Below are 18,032 nucleotides of genomic sequence, written 5' to 3'. Positions count from 1 at the left end.
ATACATTTTACAAATTACATAGTATGCATGAGTGAAACGTAGAAGCAATTTTTCTCCATTAGAGTTCTGATCTGACTGTTGTAGTGCTCTGAGATACTCTCCTCTACAGCCACAGTGCAGGCCATCGCCCCTTCCTTTCCCAAGAGAGCAGAGCCAGCGCCTGTCCAAAAAAACAGACGTTTCACATACCAGACGTGTAACATTCAGATATGCTAAATAAGACTCTTTTAATTACAAATAACCCAAGTAGACACAAGAGTTTCACATTCTTTGACCAATTATTTTTCATGACTTTTCCAGTTGTCTGTGATTTTTATTCATGGAAAGAAGAAGAATTTTTAAAAATCAATGCATAGAGACTCATCCTAAAGGAGAAATTTCAGTTGAGGGTTTTATTAAAGGAATAGAAACCCATTTGGATAAATTTAGCATTATATCACTTGCTCACTAATGGATCCTTTGCAGTGAATGGGTGCCGTAAGAATGAGAGTCCAAAAAGCTAATAAAAGCATCACAATAATCCATAAGTAATCCACACGACTCCACTGCAGTGCTGCATGTTTGTGGGAAACCAATCCATCATTAAGACGTTTTGTTTGGACAAGTGAGCAAGTGATTTAATGCTAAATTTCTTAAAATCTGTTTAGAAGAAGAAACAAACACATCTGGGATGGCCTCAGGGTGAGTAGATTTTGTTTTGGGTGAACTACTCCTTTAATTTCTATAAATTTTCCATACTGTAAAATTAGTGTTTCATTTGATTCGTTCAAATGGCTGATTCATTCAGGAATGAGGTAAACTTCTCTCTCTATGAATGGGTCTTTGAATCATTGATTCATCTGATTCATTCAAAACAGAAACTAAACACCGCTGTGTTGCTCGGAGACGCACAACAATTCTGCTGTGGCTTTATAGGTAATATTTTTGATGGCAAAACAGAGCAAAAACAGACAATATTGTGTTTAAAAAAGAACACAATATTAACTTATGATTTACTGAACTGTTGTGTAAAATCACATTTGCACTCGTGGTATTAGTACATAAACAGCACTCGTGTAATATTGCTCTTGCTGCTCGTGTGAGATCGCTTATCATGATATAAATATATACCATACAGGAGCATTTTCGCCCCAATATCTTGAATTGTAGGCCATAATTGCATTTATAAAGTTATTGCCCTGCATCATATTTGTCAACAGTCAGCTGTATGAAATGTAAGATGACGTACTAGTCTGGGGGCGGGGCCAGTGTGTTAACGGTGTTAAAATATTTAAATCCCGTTATTTTTCATAACTAATTAATTAACGCGTTAAATTGACAGCCTATATATAGATCTGAAATTTTCATGCAAAATGAGCATTTCTCTCAGGCTCCTATGTTTAGATTCAGTAATTTTACACTAATTGCAATGTATAATTCCTTTTCTATGCAATTGAAGTGAAATAACTGAACAACTGAACACACACACACAATATATATATATATATATATATAGAAAGGAAATACTGTAAAGGTCACACTTACCAAGAGCAAATCCTGCTATGTTCCACAGCGGAAGCAGGAGGGTTGGACGCACTCTGTTCTCAGCCAGTATCTCATTGAACTTTCTCAGGTGCTGCTTCTCTTGATCCCACATTTCCTTAATTGATATATCATCACATTCAACATCACATTGAATGCCTAGTTCCACATTACATTAGAGCTCACTGAACGCTGTTCTTTCTAAACTAACTAATATAACAACCCTCCCAAATGTGATATAGGGAAATGGTAATCTTTGTGTAATAATTGCCAGCTTTGGTTTATGGACTGATACCTGAATGAGTGGACTGATTTGTGTACGGCCAAGAACAGCCATCTGACCAGCGTAGATTCGGTTGGCACCATATTCTCCCGCATGGTCCACTCTCATCATCCTGTGAAGCATGGCTTTTTCTTCTTCATCACTGGTGGGAGGCAATACAACATATCCCCTTACACTGGACACAACAGCTGAGAGTCACACAGACATGCAATGGTAAGTGAGTACCATAGAAAGAATAGTGGTGTGTTTACAAACACACACATGCAGTTTGTTTTAATACACAGAAGCTCTGAGCACTTAAATATATTATATATACAACAAATGACATTATCAAGAATAAATATCTACCCTGATAAACATCACACAATTGCCAAATAGCGCACAATTTGGCATACATAAATATAACATACATTGAACAACATGAAAGTTTTTTTTGCTCTGCATTTCAAGTAGACATTCTGAAACCTACGGGTTTGTGGGTGTAATTTCTGTACAAAGAAATGTAATGTAATTTGTAGTCATAAGGGCAGTTATGAAACGGTCTCGGTACTAACGTTACTTACATTTGTGATTTGTACAAAGGTGACCCGCTCTCGGTAATAATGGCTGTTTAGAATCACGAAGCATAAGCTGAGGTCTGACAAACCTGTGCATGTTTGCAATTGTTTTTAATAACGGAAAAATAGATAAATGTCATAGAAAGACTCTAGATGGGCGGTGTCGCACACATAGCGTTTTCTAAACACTGATGTCGGCGCTTGAATATTACGTCAATGACTGAGGTTATGAAAAACTTTACCTTCGCGCGTAGGTAAGACATTTATTTCCCTAATGTCTCACCAAATGTAAAATAAAACTGAGCTGATATGTAAAATAAATATATTGAATTACTGAATTTATTTAGTCACTCGTTTTTTACACGTGACTTGATATAGCACAAAACAAGTCACGTGTTAAAACGATTGCATAAATACATTCAGTAATTCAGTATGTCGAATAATACAGGTACATGCCAAATATTTAGTTTGTTGTGAGGTTTTAGCTCCTGTGTACGTGCCCAAACTTTGTTAGTAGGCCTATGCTTAACCAACAAGTAGTTTAATGCTATATTTTATTTTTTTTTTTGTCAAAGCTACTAATCCTTTAATAATAGTATTATTTAGTAGGCCTATCTGTTTTCATTGTTTTTAACATTGTATTTTTTTTTTTTTTTTTGTCAAAGCTACTAATCCTTTAATAATAGTATTATTTAGTAGGCCTATCTGTTTTCATTGTTTTTAACATTGTATTTGTTTTCCTTTTTTTGGACAGTGTTTCCATAATGTTGTTTACCAGAATGTTTACAACAGTTTAATGTTTTACAACGTGTCTTTTCATCTCTGCCCTCAATTAAAAGACACATTTGATTGCTTTAAAGGTTACATATTCTGCATGTATTAACTGTGTTAGATGAAAGTTCATGTGTGGTTCAAGCTCTGATAAATACTGGTAAAAATTAAAAAGATAAAACAAGATGTGTATGAAGCAATGGAACAGATCATTTCTTTTGCTGTATTGTACAGTGCAGGTATATCTGGAACATGGTAGAAGGTACTCTGCTGGATTTGTTGATATTCTTGTTTGTGTAGGAGATGCTGTCATTCTGGACACGACCGAGTGGGCGTCTGCTGGTGGGGGCTGACACAGCACCTACAGCGTGTCTGAATGCTGAGATCAGAGAACAGTATGAAGGCCTGCTGCCCAAGAACCACTGAAAAACTGAAGCATGGTTAACATATGGGGTAAATAATTTTAGGAGCAAACAGAAGTACACACACACATTGACTCGCCTCTGTCTTTTTCTTTTTTACTCTTCCCTTTTGTCAGCAACAGATAGTTGAATGTTAAACTGAAAGCTTTCTTGTCCATTTTATTTTTATGAAATTTAGTCTGTCTTATACACATGACTCTTAACAGCTCATAGCATCCTAATATATTGCATGAGTCACTTTACCTCATCCCTCCACACAGTGGCACTCTCACACAGCAAATCTTATACCGCTGACTCCACGAAGGAGCATAGGGCCTCTAGCAAATAACAGCAGGAAACCCCATTGAATTGTGATTTAGCGATATGAATTTATTTTCAGACTCAAAATGAAATTTAACTGGCCTTGTGGAAGTTTCTGGTAGACAATTTTGTAGAAAAGTATTCACAGTGCATGTAAAGATAATTACTTGTCATCCAAGCTGTCATGTACATGTATGGACATTACCGCTGTATTTAAGACAAAAACTGTATTCTTTTTTTAATGAATGTTTAATGTTTGAATTTAATGAATTTTTTTTTTTAGTTTTTGAGTTTATGTTATAAGGTGTTTTTTTTGAATGTGTTTTTTGGGTGTGTTGTTAGGGCGTTTTCTTTGGATGTTGAGTTTTAATATTAATTCTCATTATTTGTTCTAATGTGTGTTACAAACCACAGCTGTAATGAGAACAGCACAGAGGAACGATATCAATGGAATCTCTTTGGGAAAAATCTTTTTCAATGGATAAAACACAAAAACATTGACAGCCAATCTGAATTTATTCGCCTTTAAAAAGCTTGAGCATTAAAGTGTCAGATTACATAACAATTAACATCTCGCTGGTATTGAGTAAGGTGACTTCTTGGACTTCTCACTGTGATCAAGAGTTGGGGTACTCAATGTTTCAGATTCTGAATCCAGTGTCCCATTAACCTTTCGCTGGGCATTTGATTGACGGGCGATCTGACCAATCATAACACAGAATCTGCCATCTCCATTCAGGAGAGGAGATTAACTTGGGTGGACTTGAGCTTGAAAAGTGTTGTGTATTGATGTGTTTCTGTGGTTAAAACAAGATGCTTCTGATGTTCGTTCATGTTTATTTTGTGGTATGACTAGTAAAGAGGAAGACATGATGGGTCCGAATGCCGCTTGAACTGAGGTGCTACAGTGATCTGTCCTGACACATTGAAGAGCCACAAAATTGATTTTATTGTTTGAATTTTGTAGAAAATGACAATTTGAAAGCTGAGCCTTTGTTTCATACCAAAAGGTACCTGCTCTGTCTGGTCTGTCGGTGAGTTGTGAGTTTTCCCTTTGCTCCACAATGTATTTTTCACTGTGTGAAAGCAACAAGGGAGGGCGGGTGTTTGTGAAGGGTCAGTTCTGAATGAACTTATACTTGTCACGCTCTCTGGCAAATTTGTACTTAAACTTGACATGAACTCTGACATTTCTAACTACATTTTTCTGAGTACAGTCAAGTCCAGGTTATGTATAACATGAACGATGTAATATTTAACAACATACAGTAAATTTGAGATAACAAGACATTAGTAAACATCTCCAACTCAAACTCGACTGGTTAAAGACTTGGGCTCGACTTTGACACAACAAAATGGACTAAGACACTACTATGATCTTGAATTCACATCACTGCACCTTATGCAGTTGAACGTCGACACTATCCTTTCATTACTGATCTTGTGCACTGATCTAAAAAAGTGAAAACAAATTCAAATTAGCTCTAACTCTTGCAGATCCCACATTTTAGGACATCCTTTGCCCAATTCCCTCCTCAGATGTCTCTGAGGTTTACTTTATGTGTGTCCTTTCACAAATTACCACTTCTCCTTGTGAGAGCTCTAGTGACTAAACAGCTTGTCCTCCAAATGGAAATCAAAAATAGAAATGGGAAAAAATCTTTTTCAGGACTTTGGTTCACAGACAGAAAAATAGTCACAAACAGAATTTCTCACTTTTAAGAGCCCTCCAAAATATATACTGTAATATAATGGAATATTTCCAGTTCATGTGTTGCTTGTTTTTGTCAGTTTTTCTGAAAATTGATTTTTGAATGGCTGTCAATGAAAAAAAAAAGAAAGATGCTTTTTGGCATCTATTTACTGGCGTGATGACATCTACCAGCAGAAACTCGTTTGAAGATAACCAGCAAAAACTTGACTCCTTGGCTCAAACAAACAGCAATGTTTGCACAGAACAGTAGTGTTTAGACTTTTTGGCAAAAAGCGTGAACTCTGTGAATAGCTTACTTTGTTCTAGCTCAGTTTAAATATGCTAAAACATATTTTAAGATTGTACCCCTTTAAGTACAGGTACAAATTTATTTGGCATGTGTGTCAATATTAATTACCATTTCCCAGTGGCGTGCACAGACATTCATGCACACGCTTAAATGCACAAATACACAACAGTGTAAGCAAAATGGGGAATATTTCCCTTGCAGTGCAAAATAAATACACTAGGGAAAGAAAAAAATACTGCTTCGAGCTCAAGTGTGAGGGAAATCCACATACCCACTGTAGCGTCAGAAAAGCACTTGCCATCTGTTTACAGCAGTTCTCCACCACCCTATTACATTGTGCAATAATGCTCCAGGGATATCTGTTAAAGAGCTGACATTTAGCCTGTATTATGTATGCCTTTCCATGCAAATGTCAAAGCACATAGAGAAAGAAACCTTTAATTATTGCTCTTATTTGGTGGTAGTGGGGCTGTAGTATTAAGAATGGATTGAGAAGCAATTTACCCTGTTGAATTAAAATTTTAGAACAGACTTGTTTTTATTTTTGATGATGGTAATAGTGCTGCAGTCTTCTGAGGGATGCTCTCTATAAATTTGGCTCTTTGACCTTGATGACTGGTTTGCTAAAATGTGTTAAATCGATATTGATCCTGTCCGGATTTGGGTAAGTAGTAATAGTTGCCTGTAAAACCTTTAATTTTCCAATTACAGCTCCATTTCTTTCTGATAAATTAGCATTGATGTTTCTGATTGGGAATTGTGAGTATTGAGTAAGCTGGAGAGACATCATTCAGCGCCTGCTGAAGGAGTTATTCAGGACAAGAGGAGTTTAAAGATGTAAAATGTGCTCTGCCAGTTCTTTGATGCTGTGATTCATTCTTTATATCTTTATCTCTGTCTTCGGTTCCCATGGTTCAGCTGCCTTCTTCAGGCATTAGAAATTTCCAAATACATATTGCAAAATATTTACACAGGACCATTTCCAGCTTACAGCAAACAGCCTCGTCTCTCATTTGAGATTTTGAATACACCAATACATACAGCACCAAGCCTTCAAGGCTCAGTGAAAAGGCAAAGGAATTACTACAAAATTGCAGATAAATATTTATTTGAAAATACCTCAGCAGTGGCAGTCAGTACAGACAGTGTGCATTGTTCACAGGGATCTCTGCCCTGATGAGGGAGCAAAAAAAAACAAAACAAATCACCAAGAAGATGGTTCGACTGAATAACAACACAATGACTGCCTGATATGAGAGCGGATTTAGCCTGCAGGAAGCATAAGCAGACTGTAAACACACATCTGAGGCGTTCTTCTGACAGAAAAAGCAAACAGTTTAAAGTGTGGGATATTACAGAGGTATTAGATCCAGTTTAAACACTCTCAGATCATTTTACAGAGTTCAAATAACCCTAAAGAGCTGGCTAGGAAGCTAAAAAAGAAACAGTGATTCATTACACTGGTAAATGTATAAGCAAACATTTTTGATACAGGTGATAACGTATAAGGGCATGTAAAAAAAAAACAGTTACTGTATTATTTTGATTTGGTAAAATGGCTGACTGGTTTATTTGTTTAGCAAACCTGCTGACTCAAAGGAGACAGCAGCTTGTCCCACACCTCCAGTTTTATGATAGCGCTGCCTAAAGGACACATGGTGGCCCTTATGTCCAGAGATTTTCCCTCAAAGTTAATGCCTGACCCATTGGCCTCCTCCCTCACAAAGCTCTGTGGATTGTTTTGATAGTACATTTCTTTATAAAGGGCCTGGTCACACTCCTTTCCTTTTGGGTAGATGCCTACTGCAAACCAATTCTTATAAAGATTGTAGTCCCAGGGGACAGAAAACATAACGGCCAGGGTCTGAGTGTAGTCATTTCTGCTTCGCTCGAACAGGTCGTAGGTCATAACCCCCACGCTGCCGGTGGCCTTAGCACTGGTCTTGCTGAAGGTGCATACTTCAGTCTTGAGGGGGCGCACTGTGGGCTGAGGTGGATTGAAGGTTTCACCACTCTCAAGATAGGCCCTGTGGGATTTATATGGATGGATCATACACAAACATGCACACATTTATTGCTACACAAAATGCACATTTAAATGGATAGTTCACCACCCCAAATTCAAATTCTGCTATTGTTTTTTCACCATTATGTTACACATATAGAAGTTTTAGTTTTGAGTGCTTGGTTTAACATTAGTTTTGCTTCTGGTTGTAGTCTCACTTTGGGTTGAGGAGGCAGTAGTTATTTGTCAGGTTGGTGATCTCTATGGTGGCGTGTCTCTTACTGCTCACGTTGGCAGCGGCAGCCTCAGCAGACTCAGTCATGATGGTGCACGATAGATCTGACTGACGGCAGAAACGGAGAGAAGAAGAGAGGAGAGGGGTGGCGTGAGAAAAGAAGTCTGCACCTTACAGTAAAAAGCAGTGGAAATGCAGTTTTGTTTACACTGCAGGGCAGCAGCGAAAATACAATAACTTTTCTGTTGTTTTTATGTGATAAAAAGTTTGCTGTTGTAAGTTAATTGTCCTCTGTTTTAACTGCTGTGCTGAATTAATGTGTTAAATTCAGGTTTTATTACTGAAAAAGATGTCTGGTCTGTGTATGTGCATATACTTAAATATAAAGCATAGAAGCATTAGATTAAAGCTCACGTAACTCTTCTCGAGTTCATTTCTGCCCCTCTCTTATTACCATTGTCAATGTTAACTAGCGAATAAATAGGGTCACAGTAATTACACGCAGAGACCCCACTTCAAAAACCATTGTGCCTGTAGCAATTTTCTGTTTTATAATGCACTGATTTTAAAAGAAGCTAAGAGTGTGAAATAGAGTTGCTCAAGTGTCCATAACTGAATAAACTGTCTTGCTATGTTGTAATTTAAATATGGAAATAAAAGGACACATTAGCATTTAGTTTTGATTATTAAGTTATTATTATTTAATCTCAAGGAGAATGAAGTCTTACCTCTGTGGTACTCCGGAGTGTGTCTGTGTGTGTGTTGCTCAGTAACAGTGTGTTCCGAAAGATTCACTCCGTTTTTACTTTGTCCCTTTCCCAGTCTTCATGATCAGCAACAAGAACAGTACATACCCACCTGCGAAAAAAAGCATGCTTACTTAAATTTAGTGTACACCCTCTTTGCACACAAACATGGAGACACACTCTCTCACACACATATCAGCTCAAGAGGCATCAGTGACATGCTTGGTACAGTTCCACACCCAAAACTGGTCGTTAGATTTGTTAGACCAGAACAGTGAAGTTGCATGTACAGATCTGTCTCGGAAATGACTCAATTTTTAAAGGGTTATGCAAACTCAGATTCAAATGTACCATGTAGCTATGGTAGCATTTACAGGAATGCATTTTAGGTTTCCTGATAATTAGCATTAATTACTCTTTATACTGTTCAGTACACTAATAATAGTATTTTGAAACGGTTTGAATGGGAATGTTTGTTCTGTTATGTGTTTTGAATAATGAGTCTAGAAATGTGCTCCCTTCATTTCCTAATTTCATCATTTTAAAAATAATACTGTCACAGTGTCACAGAATGTAGTTTTAAGAGTTTTAGGCGAGAATGTACTTGTTTAGATTTTAAATATGTGGTTTGTTAATAAAGATAACGTCTAGTTGAAAATCACAGCCATGCCAATATACAGCCATGTCTCACATCTACTCGTGTGATATTGCTCATACTGTGTGTATATGTGTGTGTGATTGATTCTTTTATTTTCAGGCGTTCTGTTGTAGATTTGCTGGTGTTCTTGGGATCATTGTCCTGTTGCATGACCAAGTTTTGGCCAAGCTTTAGCTGTCGGGACAGATTTGACTCCAGAATACTTTTGTATAAAGAGGAGTTTATGGTCGACTCAATGACTGTGAGGTGCCCAGGACCTGTGGCTATAAAACAAGCCCAAAATCATCAGCCCTCCACCAGCATGTGTGACTTTTGCTATGAGGTGTTTGTGCTGATATGCTCTTTAGGATTTCACCAATTGTGGCTCTGTGCATTATGGCCAAACATCTCCACTTTGATCTTGTCTGTTCAGAGGACATTGTTCTAGAAGTCTTGTGGTTTGTTCAGAGGCCTGTAGAGTCTTTGTTGAAGTTCTTGGGTTTTCTGCCATTTCTCTGAGCATTACATGGTCTGATCTTGGGGTGAATTTTCTGGGATGTCCACTCCTGGGAGGATTGGGGTCTGTTTGAATGTCTTCCACTTGTGAATTATCTTCACTGTGGAATGATGAACTTCATTTTGTTTCTTGCAAATTGCCTTTATTACTCTTCCCAGATTGATGGCAGCAACAATTGCTTCAACAAGGTGCTCACACTTGCTGATGATCAGTTAAGACTGCTACTTACCCTCTTAATTCCTATCTTAACAGTAAGGGTGTCCTAACTTTGTCACACATGGTTTTTTCATTTTGGCATTATTTTTGGTAAATAAATAATGACACAGTGCAATATATCTTGTGTTGTTGTTCATCTGAGGGTTTAGTTTCCAATATTTAAGACCTGTCGATGACCAGATGTATTTTTTTACTATGCCCTGATACAGAAAACCATGGAATTCAATAGAGTGTCCTAACTTTTTCTCATAACTGTATATTTTTTTGTCTTGTGTATATATATATGGTCATGATTTTAAAATGCTTAATATTATGTTTCATTTGATGTTTCTAGTAAGAAATGTACTTGAAAAGCAAAGGGCGGCTTGTAGAGCATGATGCTACAGCAATAACATGGTTATGGGTTTGATTCTCAGGGAGTCTCACTATTACGTATATGTACACAGTATATATGTAGTGCAGATACAGAAACAAACATAAGTATTCAAAACAGTCTTTTTTTATTTAGACACATTTTGAGATTTACAATCAGAAATCTGGGCAGCATGAATGCAGGCATTAATACAGACATCAAAAAGTTGCATCAACATTTGAAAGCACAATGGCATGTGCATTATGACGTTTAATATGCGTATGGTGTTTAAGATGATAAAAAGTATAAGGAAAAAGTTTTTTAATCATATGTGTACTGTTACTGTCAGACAAAATTAGTTTATTGTTTAGCCCATCTTGTCATAGACCTCTAGCTTAATAATAGCCTTTCCCACAGTAGACATGGTGGCCCTTAAGTCTATTTGATTTCCACTGTGGATGATTCCAGTTCCCCCCACATCTGCACGGGTGAACCGACTGAAGTCCTTCCCCTCATACATGTGCTTGTACAGGGCCTTGTCACATCCACAGCTGCTCTCAAACAACCCGATGCCCATCACGTTCTTGTAGAGGAGATAGTCGAAGGGGATAGAGAACAGAACGGCCATACGCTCGGTGCACATACGGTTCTGCATGTGGAAGAGGTCATAGGTCAAGATGCCCACAGCCCCGGTGGCAGTGTGCTCATTCTTAGTGAATGAGCAAACCTCGGTCTTGGCGGTGCGGATGGTGGGTTGGGGTGGATGGTAACTGAATCCACTGGACATGTACACTCTGAAAGAAATTTATAGTTTACATTGGTCAATAACATTTTAGAGATATGTACAATTACAATAAATAACAGAGAGTAATTGAAAGTAATTTGCAGAGAAATTGTGATCAATAAGTCATAGTAACATATGTTTTTTTTCATTACTTTAACTCATCAAAAGAATGTAACAAATTTCAACTTCATTTTTTAAGTGTACAATTGACCAAAATATAATTCTCTAAATTTTTTACTTAATTTTTGAAGTTTTATCACTCACTAAACAGATTTTGCTAGTAACTTCATTTAAATAAATATAAAATATTTGCACATTCTAAAGCATGATTTTCTCCTTACTTTGGATTGATAAGGCAGTAAACGCTGCTAACATTGGTGATCTCCACTGTACAGTTCCTAATAGTGTATATAGTTGCTGACACGGCTTCTGCGGTCTGCATGTTGGCACTGCTTCGGTGAGAGTCATGAAAGAGGAAAAATATTTTAAGAAAAGACTGAAGTCAATTAACAATCAATCCCTGCACAACTGACGGCAATAGATAGGTGCGTAGGAGAAAAAGACCAAAAAGGTCAAAAGTGAAAACCAAAGCAAAGCAAAATCCCTCACACTGTTTAAGAAAAGACTGGGAAAAATTATTTTGAAAATAAAATTGCTTTCTGCAAAGTACTAATGGGACAGTTACACTAGCATTGTATTTAAAAATGAAACTTGGATATTCTGCTACATAATTATTATTTTAAAGCAAATGGATTGTATAGTAAACCCTACAGCATTCTAATCAAATAAATTTGATTGGCATGAAGCCCAACATTTACACACAAATCAAGGCAAAGCCTAATCTTTCTTCTTGTCAGAAACTAGCCAGTAAATGTGAAAGCAGGTAGACAGATGAGTGTTTTCTACAGGTTTAGCACAGGCGCTAAAAAGATCTCTAATAACTGGCCTGACAGCATGGCAGAATATGGAAAGCCACTTGCGGGCTCCATATGGCTCAGAGAACTAAACTGTTAGCAGAGACAACAGTGAAGCAGTGAGCTGAGAATCATGACATGCACCAGCAGACACAAGCAATGAGACCTTTCACCATCGTTACATCGCAGATGAATAAAGGGTTAATGCTCATCTCTGTATTTGAGGTAAAGCTTTTTTACCTTTTGTTTTTGTAGCGCACATATGGAACTGGTTAAGAAGTACCTGAAAGTTACCTGCTAGTAAGAGAGGTTGCTGCTGCTGAGAGAATTAAGGGTTTGCTGCTCCTCTGTTTTCAGCGTAGATGAACAAACAAAGGGGTGGGTGAATGACAGAAACACTAGTAGACACACAAACACCTGCTTGACAAACACAGGCGTGTCCCCTTCTTTTTCCCTCCAAGTCTGTCAGGAAAAATAAAAAAAATAACGGCAGACACATTTGTGGGAGAGTTTGATGGGAGTTGACACAGTTAGACTAACTGCTTGCATAAATCTTCATCCACAAAGCACCATTTACAGAATTCATGGGCACACAGCCAATACAAATGCCCAGAAAAGTACATCATGACAAGAGGCATCTTGCAACGAAAACAAAAAAAAAAAAAAAAAAAAATGACTGGCTAATTCTGCAACAATTTCATATTTTTAGTAGGTAGATTATGGACTCAGTTCTAATGAAAACATGACATAATGAGATGCCTTGTTGGTTACAGTGCAAATATTGAATTTAATGAATGATGAAAAGTACCAAATCCACCAACGCTCAAAACCTTTGTGAAAAGTGAAACAAATGATAGAAGGCTTAAAAACAGGGGTGCAAGGGCAATGAGAGATTATAGCACACTTGTGTAATATTTGCACAAGAGTACATATTATCAAAGCATGTTAGAGCATCTCTCCTAAGAGTGACAGTGTGTGATTGAACATGTCATGGTCCAATGAAGCAAGAGAGCGAAAGCACACAGCTGCTCCCTTACAGGTGACAAAACTGAGAGTGTTTGCAAGTCCCACTGCTTGTTCAGACATTTCCCCTTCATTCCAGCACATTTTTAAACTCACTTACACACCTTGAGACTTGGTAGGAATTTTTGCAGAAATACATTCAGGATGCACACACACATCTGACTGAAAGTTCAGGGCCCTCATTCATTTTCCAACAGGGGGCAGCAAATATACACCTATTCACCCCATTAATCCTCTTCTAATTATAAAACATTTTACATTCCTGGTGATATTACATTAATTATGCATATATTTTAAAACAGATGCTAAGTGCGCTATGCTATGCTTTTCTTTTAAAAGGATAGTTCTCTCGAGGAAAATTCTCTCAGTAATTTATTTGCCCTCATTCATGCTCTGTAGAAGAAAGAAAGTCATACAGGTTTGGAATGACATGAGGGTAGGGGTGTAACGGTACACTTATTCCTACCAAATTTTTTTACGGGTCTTTCGGTTCGGTAAGCACATGTACCGAACACATCATTCAATTTTTTTCCAGGAAATTCAGACAATAGGGTACAGTCTCTTTGATGTATAACCGCCTCAGTTCTGATCATTCCTTTGATACAGTCTTTATTACAGGTTTTAATGTGAAATAAACAAGAATTAACATCTCATGCCTCATGTAATCGCACAATCAGTGTTTCACTCACGGAAAGATGTGATTAAAATGGCTTGTAGCATTTCAGTTACCTCAGGCAAGTCATCAATGTCTACAGCTCGTCAGTTCAACAGAGAAATTAAGTCTAGAGAAGAGCATTTCGCGAAATATTAGACCAGGTTGTATGCCCATTATATTTTGCTTCACCTGTTAGTGATGTCTTAATCTTGTAATGTATATTAAAATAAATCTTTTAAGAAGCAAGTTATGATGACAGCCCCTGTGTAAATGATTATAGGCCTATTTCAAATAGAAATTGTAGCCTAATTTAGAAGTTAATTTAAAAACAGCATTGAGTGCAATTTATATGTTTACCTACAAGTTTTTGTTTTGTTTTGTTTTGAGTGTTGATTATTACAGTTAAAAATAAATAGTAGGCTAATTAAATTTAAGTTTGGGCTCTGTTGTTAAATATAACCTTATGGTAATGTAAAAGGGCTCCCTAGTTTAGAGCAGAAGCTGAGGTAGATTTTTAGGCCTATAGATTTTTTTTTTAATTATTATTTTCTGAGATAGATTTAAAGAGCAATCTGTTCAGTAAAACATTGTTTAATAAAAAAAAAAAAAATAAATAAATATGTTTAGTATTTTTTTCTCATGCAGTACCGAAGCGTGACGTCAAAACCGAGGTTCTGCATGTGGAAGAGGTCATGGGTCAAGATGTTTGTGTACCATGTATGTCGAACCGTACCATTACACCTCTACATGAGGGTAAATAAATGATGACATAATTTTCATTTTTGGGTGACTATCCTTTTTATGCTTTGCTAAAAGTACATTTAAAGATTTAATGTAGCCATGGAGATGCGTTAATATGAATTATAATAAATCAATCTGTTAATAAATGCTGCTTCATAGTAGTGTAGTCCCCATAAGCCATTGCTTTATTATTCCTGTCTTTACAGTAAACCAAGAAAAACTCAAAGCGACCTTTTGGAAGTAGTGCAACTAAAGCTATCCAATAAATCGCTTGATTCACATTCACTCCACCAGCCCGAGGTAATTCAGCATTGGCTGAATCCTTTCAAAGGAAATCAGAAGCTAACCTTATGATTAGATGTATTTCAGTGTAAAGTCCACATCCCATTACCTGAGCCAATGGAGGCTCTCTAAATGCATAGAGCTGCTGTGCGTCTGAGGGGCTAAAGATTAATCCCTGGAGCCTATGGAGCTATTCACAGATATAGGGCCTTTCAGATGATGGACTAATAGCTATCGTTCTTGGGTTTGTGTGTAAGTGTGTGTGGGGGTTATGCAAACAGAAGTGATTACGCACAGTCAGGCTGAGGTGTGTGTGTGTGTGTGTGTAGGGGGTTGGTGTTGTCGGTTGATTGATTGTTAAGGGGGGCGAGAGGTTCCACACGTTCACTTTGTGATGAATAGGCTGTCAGATGCCCTCCAACTACCCAAACAAGGCCGTGGTAAAACAGGCATTTAAGTGATTACACCAAACGTGTAAATATTAAACGTCCATTATGGAGGGATTATATATGCTGCCACTCGGCAGATGAGAGGCGAATGAGGGAGAAAAAAGACAGTGATGTGGGGATGAGAGAAAAATGTAATAGAAAAAAAGACAGGTGCTCAAGCTACATATTTGTTGTTTCACGCCCGACTAATGTTTTTCTGTTTATTCTCCTCCAAATCTTAGACATTAATCACATTTTAAGAGCACTTGAGGTGCATGTTTTGTGTGTGTGTGGCCGTTTTGTGTGTGTCGTGTATCTCTGATGCTTTAATTTGACCGGGCATGTTACCGCATCCCCAAATTCAAATTAGCTGAGATAAAGAGCGTTTCTAGAGATTCAGTGAGGGTCTGGGGCTGGGAATGTGTGAATATTTATCTTTTGTTTAATGATGATTTGTGCAGTGTGCCCTTTAATTCCTCTGCAGCCCGGTAATCGATAGGGTGGTGTGCGACATGAATACATTTGTGTCCTCTCCAGGTAGCAAGAGCGAGGCTGCAACCTGCAGGAATGATTTAAACTCACTTGTCAAACAGACAGAAGGCTGAGCCCTTGAAGGTATGCAGAGTTTTATTGGATAGTCCAGAACTAGATCCCACTGAAAGCAGGAAAACCATGATGTTTCATCATATGAATTTCAAATATTTCATAAATAAATAAATAATTGAAGGGGGTTAAAGTTGAGTAATTTATCTGAATAAACCAAACTGGAAACTTGATTAAAAGGGTTTAAAGTAGGTGTCAAATATGCAGCGAGAATTATGATGGGAGGTTGCCGTGTGTGATTTCAATATATCTTAATTTTTTATCAGTTCTAAAATTAAAAATTTATATATCTCTTGTGGAATCTATTGCTTCAGAAATGTATCCGTTTAATTCAGTAAAATGCAAATTTTTCCAACAAACATTTTTCTTAGTCTTATCACACGTTTTGTTTTACACAAGACATGGTCTTTCTTTCTTTCTTTCTTTCTTTTTTTGGTCTGGAAATAATTCTGTGCTTCAGTCATGCTGGCTCATGTTTACTGTTTATGTAGTTTAGTTGTCATATTTGGAACAACTGTCTTTTTCCCTTTTCTGTCTTTCTTTTCTTTTTTGTCTGTGGTTCCACAGGTCCCTATCTCCCTCATTCCATTTATCTTTAAAAATGTCTTTTACAGTTCCTGTTTGTCTTCTCATTCTCTCTTTCTGTAAGATTCTGTCATGTCTTGGCTCCGCTACCTCTGATTGCTCCCCAAAAATGGGCTCTAGTCTCTCTATTCTTTAAAGCCAGGGCAGTTATCATACCATTGTTTTCCATCCTATTCGTCTCTTCCTTTGTTCTTCTGTCAGTGTTGCTCTTCTTGGGTTTGTCTGGAGGACAGTTCCCTTTCTGTTACCATGGCTATTATGCTGTCCTCTACATCATTTATAAAGTAAACATTTAAACTTTACTTAAAGGGATAGTTCAACAAAATATTAAAAATTAAAAACTCACAAACATTCTTTCTTGGAACACAAAGGAGCTATCTAGCAGAATGTCCATGCTGCTCTTTTCCATACAATAAAAGTGAGTGAGTGCGTTTGATTCAAATTGGCCAGCTGTTTAAAGAGTTGTTTTTGATTGATTCACTACAAAGAGCCTGTTCATAAGAGTCAGTTGTTTGTTGTTTGTGGTGTTAGATTTTGGTTTCTCGTGATCACAGGAAGAACTCCTCACAAGGGACAGTGTCCTCAGAGTCAAAAGTTTATTGAATGTAGACACATTTCAAGTATCAAGTTTCTCTTTTTATTGTCTCCCTTGGGAGAAATTTGTCTTAGGCAACTGGGAGAGCAGATCAAACACACACACACACACACACACACACACACACACACACACGTTTGTTTTTTTAATTGTGGGGACATTCCATAGGCATAAGGGTTTTTATACTTTACAGACTGTATGTGCTATTGCCCTACACCAACCCCAACACCTACCCCTTACAGGAAACTTTGTGCATTTTTACTTTCTCAAAAAAAAAAAAAAAAAAAAAAAAAACCTCATTCTGTATGGTTTATAAGCGTTTTGAAAAATGGGGACATGGCTTATGTCCTCATAAGTCACCCTCTCCTTGTAATACCTGTGTCATACCCATGTCATTATACAAAGTTGTGTCCTGATATGTCACACACACACACACACACACACACACACACACACACACACACACAAAATAATATTACACCATTCCAAAAGATATATAATTCCCACAAAATCCTAATAATACACCAACATTACATTGTTACCCATCACATTACCCTCACCCACACAACAGTTTCAATCACTTATTCAATAATTTGACTGATAATGGAATTAGAGAAAATTTGTATCTATTCAGCTTACGGATTGAAACCCTATATCTCCTCCCCGAGGGCATTAGCTCATACTCCTTATGGAAAATATGGCTTGGGTCACCAATAATTCTAAGACTCTGCCTCCTAACAGACCTCTTAAAAATGTCCTGAAGAGTAAGACTCTGCCTCCTACCAATTCTTTTTCCAGCTCTTCTAACCACATTTTGAAGTTGTGACCTAAGTTTGACAGTTAAATTGCCAAACCAT

General features: G+C 37.3%; 3 protein-coding genes across 6 annotated transcripts; all 3 read right to left on the bottom strand.

Annotated features, from left to right (window-relative positions):
- Positions 1–14: 14 nt before the first annotated feature.
- LOC122136796 (5-demethoxyubiquinone hydroxylase, mitochondrial-like) lies at positions 15–2,575 on the bottom strand. Its single transcript, XM_042721386.1, has 4 exons — positions 2,368–2,575; positions 1,817–1,992; positions 1,525–1,639; positions 15–160 (listed from the first exon to the last, which is right to left on the bottom strand). Exons 1-4 carry the CDS (start codon positions 2,456–2,458, stop codon positions 15–17), a joined length of 528 nt encoding a protein of 175 aa, XP_042577320.1. The 5' UTR covers positions 2,459–2,575.
- A 4,373-nt stretch (positions 2,576–6,948) lies between these two features.
- On the bottom strand, positions 6,949–9,068 carry LOC109104053 (DELTA-stichotoxin-Hcr4a-like). Of its 2 annotated transcripts, none has more exons than XM_019117422.2 (3): positions 8,826–9,068; positions 8,081–8,201; positions 6,949–7,884 (listed from the first exon to the last, which is right to left on the bottom strand). In XM_019117422.2, exons 2-3 carry the CDS (start codon positions 8,182–8,184, stop codon positions 7,434–7,436), a joined length of 555 nt encoding a protein of 184 aa, XP_018972967.1. In that variant the 5' UTR covers positions 8,185–8,201; positions 8,826–9,068; the 3' UTR covers positions 6,949–7,433. The 2 variants fall into 2 exon arrangements, with proteins under 2 accessions (XP_018972967.1, XP_042576234.1); XM_042720300.1 differs by having other exon boundaries at positions 8,081–8,205; positions 8,826–9,067.
- Positions 9,069–10,742: 1,674 nt separating this feature from the next.
- Positions 10,743–12,634, bottom strand: LOC122134502 (bryoporin-like). Of its 3 annotated transcripts, none has more exons than XM_042720297.1 (3): positions 12,558–12,634; positions 11,691–11,801; positions 10,743–11,359 (listed from the first exon to the last, which is right to left on the bottom strand). In XM_042720297.1, the coding sequence occupies exons 2-3, from the start codon at positions 11,789–11,791 to the stop codon at positions 10,933–10,935; spliced, it is 528 nt and encodes a 175-aa protein (XP_042576231.1). In that variant the 5' UTR covers positions 11,792–11,801; positions 12,558–12,634; the 3' UTR covers positions 10,743–10,932. The 3 variants fall into 3 exon arrangements, with proteins under 3 accessions (XP_042576231.1, XP_042576232.1, XP_042576233.1); XM_042720298.1 differs by having other exon boundaries at positions 11,691–11,798; positions 12,558–12,632; XM_042720299.1 differs by having other exon boundaries at positions 11,691–11,798; positions 12,547–12,621.
- Between the last annotated feature and the right edge of the window lie 5,398 nt (positions 12,635–18,032).

The sequence above is a fragment of the Cyprinus carpio genome, chromosome B3 (assembly GCF_018340385.1).
Source record: "Cyprinus carpio isolate SPL01 chromosome B3, ASM1834038v1, whole genome shotgun sequence".
Lineage (NCBI taxonomy): Eukaryota > Metazoa > Chordata > Actinopteri > Cypriniformes > Cyprinidae > Cyprinus > Cyprinus carpio.
The sequence above is the reverse complement of the archived record's forward strand: the minus strand, read 5'-3'. Positions and strand labels throughout refer to the sequence as shown.

Bases quoted from the DNA above. Each gene is read 5' to 3' on its own strand.
- LOC122136796 (XM_042721386.1), bottom strand. From the start codon at position 2,458: ATGCACAGGTTTGTCAGACCTCAGCTTATGCTTCGTGATTCTAAACAG. The intron at 1,993-2,367 runs GTAAGTAACGTT...TGTGACTCTCAG, and splicing joins CCTTTGTACAAATCACAAAT to CTGTTGTGTCCAGTGTAAGG. The intron at 161-1,524 runs GTAAGTGTGACC...TTTTTTGGACAG, and splicing joins CATAGCAGGATTTGCTCTTG to GCGCTGGCTCTGCTCTCTTG.
- LOC109104053 (XM_019117422.2), bottom strand. From the start codon at position 8,184: ATGACTGAGTCTGCTGAGGCTGCCGCTGCCAACGTGAGCAGTAAGAGA. The intron at 7,885-8,080 runs GTGAGACTACAA...TAAATCCCACAG, and splicing joins TACTGCCTCCTCAACCCAAA to GGCCTATCTTGAGAGTGGTG.
- LOC122134502 (XM_042720297.1), bottom strand. From the start codon at position 11,791: ATGCAGACCGCAGAAGCCGTGTCAGCAACTATATACACTATTAGGAAC. The intron at 11,360-11,690 runs GTAAGGAGAAAA...AATTTCTTTCAG, and splicing joins TACTGCCTTATCAATCCAAA to AGTGTACATGTCCAGTGGAT.